Here is an 8,529-nt window from a genome sequence, read left to right as displayed (position 1 = left end):
AATGCCGGAGATAACTACGATTTTTTGTTCTGGACTTTCTAAATGCTCCACCTTATTGTGTTGAGTTTTTTTATTTAAAAAAAATTCAAGGTGTAAAAATATATAAATATATGCCTGTTCGGTATGTCGGGTACTGGACGGTTCGGATTGATACTTTGGTCGATGAAAGAGGGGAGTCGCCTGGTCTTGGGTTGCTGGATTGGAGGAGGTGTAACCGACTTTCCGAGCTCTTCGTGTAGAAAAGGGGGGTGTCACCTGCAAAGACACTCCGACGCTCTAGTCAGTTGAGTGTACAGGCGAAAAAGTGAGAAAATGGTATGTGACGTACCTTAGGGGAGGGGTAGGACCCTCCCCATATATACTGTGTCAGAGGTGGGTCCCACAAAGGCAGACCCACCTTCCTCAAAGCTTCCTCCACACAGCTGTAGCGAAGCTGGCAGGGACGCGTGTCCGGGTGAGAGGTTGAGCAGCTCAGGCCTGACCGTTCGAGTCGGGTGGTCCACGGGTCGGGTCGGCCCGTATGCTATATGGGCCAGGCCGTAACAGTGCCCCTAACGCGCTAGCAATGGACGCGAACGCTGTTGGTGGCGCGTTATGTTCCCTTATGTCGTCGGCAGGTCGGCCGCTCGTGGAGAGGACGTGCCATTTGTGCGCGTGTCTTTTCGTTGATGGGGATAACCATTCGTCGCCTCGTTCTTCGTGCCGGGCATTTAATGCTCATAACGGGTTGTTTCAAACCCTGTGAGTAAAGACTCTTTTACCCCTACCTTTCGCGCTTCATGTCAGTTTTTTATCCCCTAGTCAGTTTCACGCTCCATTTTCATTCCGTTTTTTTGTTCATCTTCATCCCCATCTTCTCCGTATTCTCCTTCTTCCTTCCTGAATTCCCTACTATGATCTTCGCATTTTTGAGCATCCATCCCTTCCTGTTTTCCTCTCAGTTATCACAGTCAATCAGGTAAGCATTCTTCTCCTCTTTCTCTTCTTTATGTTTGTTTTATCTTCATTATCAGTTCTCCTATATGCATGTTGCTTGTTTGATTTGCATGCTGGATGATCATAGTGTCAAGTAGGTGCGTTAGGGGGGTTACCATTCCAGGGTGTTAGCTTTTTAGGTTTTTACTTGGATTCTACTTTACCCATGCTTGATCTTAGTTATTGAATAGGCTAAATGTAGTTTCTGGATTTTTTCCATACTCCCGACCTCAGACTAACCGAGTGGTACCCCCACTGTAGGTATGCCTCGTGTCGTTTCTCGAGCTACTACCTCCGCCGCGGGTGAGGAGGAGTTAACCGAGTTCCGCCAAGCCGAGTACTTGTGCGGCGGGACTGACGAGGAGGCCAACTACGACGTCTTTGTTCCTACTCCCAATGAATGACTATACGAGCTTAATTTCCATTCCCCCCGGGTTCCCGAATGGATTTGGTTCTATAAGTACATGTTCACTCAAGTGGGGGTTCGTATTCCATGTTCTGCTTTTCAAATGGCGCTCCTTAACCGGATCTCCGTGGTGCCGTCTCAGCTGCATCCAAACAGTTGGGCTTCCATCCACTGTTTCGAGATGGTGTGTGAATATCTAGAGTTGCCAGTGTCCGTTGACGTTTTCTTTTTTTCTTCAACCTCACGAATCCTTCCAAGGAGGGGAAAGCGAGGAAAGGGTTCATGTCCTTCTGATCTGCGCAGGGTCGGAGGATCTTCGGCTTGTTCGAGGACTCTTATCACGGGTTTAAAGACAAGTATTTTAAGGTGCGTCCGGTCAAAGGTCGTCATCCCTTCTGGTTGTCGTTGGAGGGGGAACGCCTCATCCCGACGTACTGGTTGTTGTTGGCTATTTTTGGGAAGAATCATGTGAATCCCCACCTCTTAATGGGTGACCGGGAGGTCCCCAGGAATTATATTTGTGAGTAGTTTTGACGTTTCCTGCATTATTGTTGCTTCGATTGGTCATGTCGATTTCACGAGTAACTTGTTTACTCATTTGTTGCAGTGGAGATGTCTGCTTCAGTGACAAGGCTTGAGGGTTTGTTCAAGACTTTCTTGGTAGACAGCGATGAGGAGAAGGCTGACAAGAAGGTTGACGGGAAGCCGGAGAACCCTCCTGAGGACAAGGAGGATCAGGCGGTGCCTTCACCTCGTGACACCGAGGAGAAGGCCGAATCTACCGAGGAAAAACTGAAGACCTCTGATGCCACCGTGTCCCGTCTAACCGAGCGGAAGATGAATTTAGAGAGCTAACTCAATGCCGCGCAAGGTCGGGTGATCGCTTTGGAGAAGGAATGTGATGTGGCCGTCTCGTCGGCTAAGGCTGCTCAAGCTGAGGTCGAAGGGCTTAGGAAGAAATATAAAGAGACCGTGAAACAGGGAAAAAGTGCGATCCTGATGATTGAGGAGGCCCTCAAGGCCCAGGTAAAGATCGTGGCTCCTGATTTCGATACGTCGGCGATTGGGGTCTTTAAAACAATCAAGGACAGCAAGATTGTCGACATGCCCAAAATGTGATCTCTTTGTATTTTTTGTATGGGTCTATGATTATGTTGTAGAACTTTGTGGAACTTACTTTTGTTATACTTTAATAGTCGCTTGGTCGATTTGTGATTATCATTTTTCTTCGTTTATCTGGTAGCATTTTCGTTTTGTTTGGTTACCGTTTTGTCGGTGTAGACTCGTCGCTCGTATTAGCTTACCGTTATGTTGGTAACTCGGCGAAGCCAGGTCGTGGCTTTGCTATTGCTGTAGCCGTTTGTTATGGCTTTAACTTAGTTGGCTCCCGGGGTGATCAGTCCCGGGGCACCGTGATGTCGTTGTCCCGTTTACCATGCATTATAAGGAACATGTTGTCGTGGGACGCATAAATGGGGAAAAGTAGATGGGAAAGTAATTTTGACGAATAAACATTAATTTTGACAAGTAAACATTAATCAATCAGCTAAACAAGTCTATTGTCATGACAAGTATTCGGGAAAGTAAATCGCTGAGCTCGTCAGATCGCCTAATCGGCGTGTTTGAGCTAAGAATAAAACCTTCTTAGGTTACCTGCATTCCAGGTTCTCGGAATTTCTTTGCCATCGAGCTTTTCCAACTTGTAGGCGCCTTTGCCAATTACCTCTTTGACTCTGTAGGGGCCTTCCCAGTTTGCCGCGAGCTTGCCTTCCCCCTGGGTCGGGAGCCCGATGTCATTGCACCGCAGGACGAGGTCGTTTTGTTCAAATTCTCTCCTGAGCACTTTGGTGTTGTAGCGCAGGGCCATTCTTTGCTTTAGTGCTACTTCTGACAAATGGGCCATCTCCCTTGCCTCGTCTACTAGGTCCTTCTCTACAGCTTCTTCCACTCTGTTTAGAAGTAGTCGTGGGCTCGGCTCGCCGATCTCTACGGGTATCATTGCGTCCACCCCATACATCAGGCAGAAAGGGGTTTCTCTCGTGGAGGACTGCTCGGTTGTACGGTGAGACCAGAGGACCGAGGCGAGCTCGTCGGCCCATGCACCTTTTTTTATTATCCAGCCGCTTCTTGAGGCCCAGCAAGACGACCTTATTTGCAGCCTCGACTTGCCCGTTTGTCTGGGAATGCTCTACCCAAGAGAATTTCTGTTTTATGCCCAGACCGGCGACGAACTCCACGAACTTTTTATCAGTGAACTGCGTCCCGTTATCCGAGATAACGACTTTCGGGATGCCGAATCGGGTTATCACCTGTCTCCACATGAACTTTCGACAATTGGATGATGATATACTGGCCAGGGGTTCAGCCTCTATCCATTTGGTGTAGTAGTCGATGGCAACTATGAGATATTTGACTTGCCCCGGATCAACCAGAAAAGGTCCTAAGAGGTCGACTCCCCATTGTGCGAAAAGACGGGAGGATGTCAGTAGGCTCAGTTCGGTAGCCGGTGCTTTGTGGAAGCTGCCATTCTCTTGGCACTTGACGCACTTCTTCACGAATTATTTAGAGTCCTCCATCATTGATGGCCAGTAATATCCAACTCGGATGAGCTTTCTTGCTAAGGCTTTGCCCCCGATGTGGTGGCCGCAGCACCCCTCGTGGACTTCTCTTAGCACGTAGTCCGTCTGGTTTGGATGCAGGCACTTCAGCAAGGGCTGGCTAACTCCCTTTTTGAACAATTGGCCTTGTATGATCGCATACTTGGCTGCCTCTCTTCTCAACGCTTTATCTTCTTTCTCGTCTTCAGGGAGTTTGCCGTTTTCTAGGTAATCAGTGATGGGGTCCATCCAGGAAGTACTTATCTTTGTCAGGTAGAGGGCAACTGCTGGTTCTTTTTTCATGCCTTGAATGAGGGACCGGTTGCCGGCTCCCGGTTTCGTGCTCGCTAGTTTGGATAGGAGGTCTGCCCGTGTGTTCTTTTTCCTTGAAACGTGTTGGACCGCGACCTTCTCAAACTATTTGCTCAGCTCTTTGACCTTTTCCAAGTACTTTTGCAATAGCGAATCCCTGGCTTGGTAGCTTCCATTTACTTGCGAGGTCATGACTTGTGAGTCGCTGCATACTTCCAGCCTCGTAGCCCCGACTTCCCGAGCTAAGATCAAGCCACCTAGAAGGGCCTCATATTCCGCTTGGTTGTTCGATACGAGAAATTCGAACTTGATTGATTGTTCGTATATGACCCCGGCAGGACTTTCCAAGATGATCCCGGCACCCCCGGACGTTTGGTTGGAAGCCCCGTCCACATGGAGCCTCCACCGTACGCCTGCTTCCTCGGTCGGGTCCCCCGCTACTTCTACCAAGAAGTCTGCCATTGCTTGTGCCTAGATCGCATGTCGGGGCTCGTATCGCAAATCATACTGAGATAGCTCGATGGCCCAGGTCATCATTCTTCCCGCTAAGTCAGGTTTTTGGAGCACTTGGCGGATTCCCTAGTCCGTTCTCACGACCACTTGGTGACCCTGGAAGTACTGCCGTAGTCTTCGGGAGGAGGTTAGCAGTGCTAGAGCCAGCTTCTCTAGTTTGCTATATCTCAGTTTTGCTCCTTGCAGTACTCTGCTCATGAAGTATATTGGTTGTTGATCCGACTTTGGGCTTCCCGAGCACAGGTGGTGTTGCGAGGATCTCTTTAAAATGTTTAAATGCTTCCTCACACGCTGGGGTCCATTCAAACACTATCCCTTTTTTCATAAGGTTGAAAAATGGCAGCGCCCTAGCGGCCGATGCCCCAAGGAAACAGGATAAGGCGGTGAGCCTACCCGACAACCTCTGAACGTCCTTGACACAGCCCGGACTCTTCATTTGGAGTATCGCTTGGCACTTTTCCGGGTTGGCCTCGACCCCCCTTTGGGTTATCATGAACCCTAGGAACTTTCTTGCTTCCATGGAAAAGGCGTATTTGAGTGGGTTGAGCCTCATGCCGTGTTGTCGGAGGGAGGCGAACACGTTTCCCAGGTCGCTTATGAGGTCCTCAGACAGGGTGGTCTTTGCAAGGATATCATCTACATACACCTCCACCGTTTTGCCTATGAGGTCACTGAATATCTTGTTCATTAGCCTTTGGTACGTTGCCCCAGTGTTCTTCAGGCCGAATGGCATCACCTTGAAGCAATATATCCCTCCTGGCGTTATGAACGCCGTTTTCTCTTCGTCAGGCCGGTGCATTGGTATCTAATTATAGCCTGAATAAGCGTCCATAAAGCTCAGGTACTGATATCCCGCCGCTGTGTCGACGAGCGCATCAATGTTGGGCAGGGGGTAGCAGTCCTTGGGGGCATGCTTTGTTGAGATCAGAGTAATCCACACACATCCTCCATTTCCCATTGTGCTTTTTCACTAGAACTACATTCGAGAGCCACGTCGAATAGTCGAGTTCTCGAATAAATCCTGCTTCGAGGAGGCTAGCCGTCTGCCTGGCCACCTCCTCTGCTCGCTCTTGCGACATTTTTCTTCTCCTTTGAGCTACCGGTTTGGCGTCCGCCATCACGGCCAAGTGATGTGACATGAGTTGGGGGTCTATCCCCGGCATATCGGCTGGCGTCCATGCAAATAGGTTGCTGTTGGCCCTTATCATTTCCATTAGAGGTTCCTTCAAATCGTGTGGGAGGTTTCTGTTCACAAAGGTTAACTTCTCCTTCGTGTCCCATACTCTGAACCTTTCTAAGTTCCCTTCCAGCTCGGGTCTCAGCTTGTCGCTGACTCTAGCGTCCAAATCGGCAAGGAATACCCCCGATGCCTCTTTAGATTTCTTCCTTAAGGAGAGGCTGGCATTGTCGCAAGCGACTGCCATTTCCAAGTCTCCTTTTATGGATCCCACGGATTCGTCATCAGCGACGAACTTCATTATCAACATCTTTGTGCTGATCACTGCTCTGAGGTCGTTGATAGTCTTTCTCCCTAGGATGAAATTGTAAGCCGTGGAGTCTCGTAGAACTACGAACTCAGCCATTACCGACCTTCGTCCCTGTCCTGATCCTACAGATATTGGTAGGGAGATTATCCTGTCTGGCTTGATGAAGTGGTCGCCCAGACCTACCACACTGTGCTGGTGCGTCTTTAAATCGGCATCCCGCAGGCCCAAGGCGTCGAACACGTTACGAAACATGATATTCGAGTCTGCCCCGGTGTCCACGAGGATCCGCTTGATGAGGCCAGTTCCCACTCTGGCCGTGATGACCATGGGAGGGTTTTCTGCGGTTTCATCAAACCATTAGTCCTCTGGACCGAATGAGATTGGTGGGAGCCTATTGGAACTTTGCATTGAGGATGAGGAAACCGCCAAGACCTTGGCGTCTTTCTTGTGTGCCGACCTCGACCTTGGAGGTGCGTCTCTTGCCGTTACCACGTTCACTATGGTAAGGCCGTGTTCGTTGTCCTCCGGCTCGTGACGTCGCTTCGTCGCGCGGGTCTTGTCCTCTCCGTCGCAGTCGCGATCTTGCCTCCTCGGCTCCCTGATGAGGTGGGAGAATTCGGCCAGCTTTTCATCCCGGATCACTTGTTCGAACGCGTCCTTCAAGTCGAAGCAATCCTGTGTCTTGTGTCCATAGCCTTTGTGATAATCACAATAGAGGCTCTTGCTTCCCCCGGTCCGGTTCTTCAGAGGTCGGGGCTTCGGCAAAATTTTCTTCTCTGCTATCTGTTGATAAACTTTTATGATGGGGATGGTGGGGGTGTAATTGGTGAACTTCCCGACTCGAGGAAATGACCTGGGTGCCTTGCTCAGACCGCCATCTCTGGCGTGTTCCTTCTGTCTTTCTCCGCTTCCGTGCTGCCGTGTTTGATTGTAGGAGGGCTGCCGTTTGTTGGCATCCACGACCTGGCTGACTTCTTCATCGTTAATGTATTCCCTGGCTACACTTTGAATCTCCTGCATCGTCCACACCGGCTTCGTGGTGAGGTGCTTTCTGAAGTCCTCGTTTAGAAGTCCATTCGTTAGGCATAGGCTAGCAACCGAATCAGTCAGCCTGTCGATCTCTAGGCACTCGTCGTTGAACCGGTCTAGATATTTCCTTGTCAGTTCGCCGGACCTCTGGGTCACCCCGAGCAGATTGATCGGGTGCTTTGCCTTTGCGATTCTGGTAGTAAATTGGGCTAGGAAGGCGTGGCTAATATCCGAAAACCTGGCCACCGAGCCCTGTGGGAGGCTGTTAAACCACCGTATTGCAGGTCCCGCGAGGGTGACCGGGAAAGCGCGGCACCTTACCTCGTCTCCCACTCCCTCTAGGTTCATCCTGGCGTCGAAGGCCGTGAGGTGTTCCTACGGATCCTGGGTTCCATCGTACCTCATGTCCGTCGGCTTGTCAAAGTGCTTTGGCAGCCGGACTTCGAGGATGGAACGATGAAATGGGGTTGCGCCCATTATCACTGGTCCCCGCGTTCTCCTTGTTCTTCCCTCGCCATTTTCTCATCGACCGTCTTCGCGGTCTCGATCTGTGGTGCGTCTCCTTTCACGCCTGGTGTAGATGATGGGGTTGTGGCGTCTCCTTGGGCGTCCTTCCTCCCTGGCGCTCTCAGGCTCAGATCGTGGGCTCGCTGTTCACCGGGAGTGGCTTCTCGGAGGGGAACGGGAGTAGCTTGATTCGGGAGTTTGTTGGCGATGTTCCCGGTCCGCCAGTCGGCGCTCCAGGTCCTGCATCCTATGACGCAGTTCCTGCATTATTCTGGCGCTGTTGTCGCCAGTTCTCCCGAAGGGGCGCCTTTCGAGAGATCGTGAGGTTCGTCTTGGAGGGGACCTCGTGCGCTCCCGGGAGGAAGCCACGGAGGCTTCCCCTCTGCGCTCGGTCTCGCGGCCTGTTCCTCCTGGGTCCAGTACAACGTCCATTCAGGCGTCCCCACAAACGGCGCCAATGTTCGGTATGTCGGGTACCGGACGGTTCGGGTTGATACTTTGGTCGATGAAAGAGGGGAGTCGCCTGGTCTTGGGTTGCTGGATTGGAGGAGGTGTAACCGACTTCCCGAGCTCTTCGTGTAGAGAAGGGGGGTGTCACCTGCAAAAACACTCCGACGCTCTAGTCAGTTGAGTGTGCAGGCGAAAAAGTGAGAAAATGGTATGTGACGTACCTTGGGGGAGGGGTAGGACCTTCCCCATATAT

At 50.9% G+C, this 8,529-nt stretch overlaps 1 protein-coding gene across 1 annotated transcript; it reads right to left on the bottom strand.

The window, feature by feature from the left end:
- On the bottom strand, positions 6,648 to 7,796 carry LOC107633267. Its single transcript, XM_016336907.1, has 2 exons — positions 7,720 to 7,796; positions 6,648 to 7,581 (listed from the first exon to the last, which is right to left on the bottom strand). The coding sequence occupies exons 1-2, from the start codon at positions 7,794 to 7,796 to the stop codon at positions 6,648 to 6,650; spliced, it is 1,011 nt and encodes a 336-aa protein (XP_016192393.1).

This window comes from Arachis ipaensis, chromosome B03, assembly GCF_000816755.2.
Source record: "Arachis ipaensis cultivar K30076 chromosome B03, Araip1.1, whole genome shotgun sequence".
Lineage (NCBI taxonomy): Eukaryota > Viridiplantae > Streptophyta > Magnoliopsida > Fabales > Fabaceae > Arachis > Arachis ipaensis.
The sequence above is the reverse complement of the archived record's forward strand: the minus strand, read 5'-3'. Positions and strand labels throughout refer to the sequence as shown.

Bases quoted from the DNA above. Each gene is read 5' to 3' on its own strand.
- LOC107633267 (XM_016336907.1), bottom strand. From the start codon at position 7,796: ATGGGCGCAACCCCATTTCATCGTTCCATCCTCGAAGTCCGGCTGCCA. The intron at 7,582-7,719 runs GTACGATGGAAC...GTGGTTTAACAG, and splicing joins GACAAGCCGACGGACATGAG to CCTCCCACAGGGCTCGGTGG.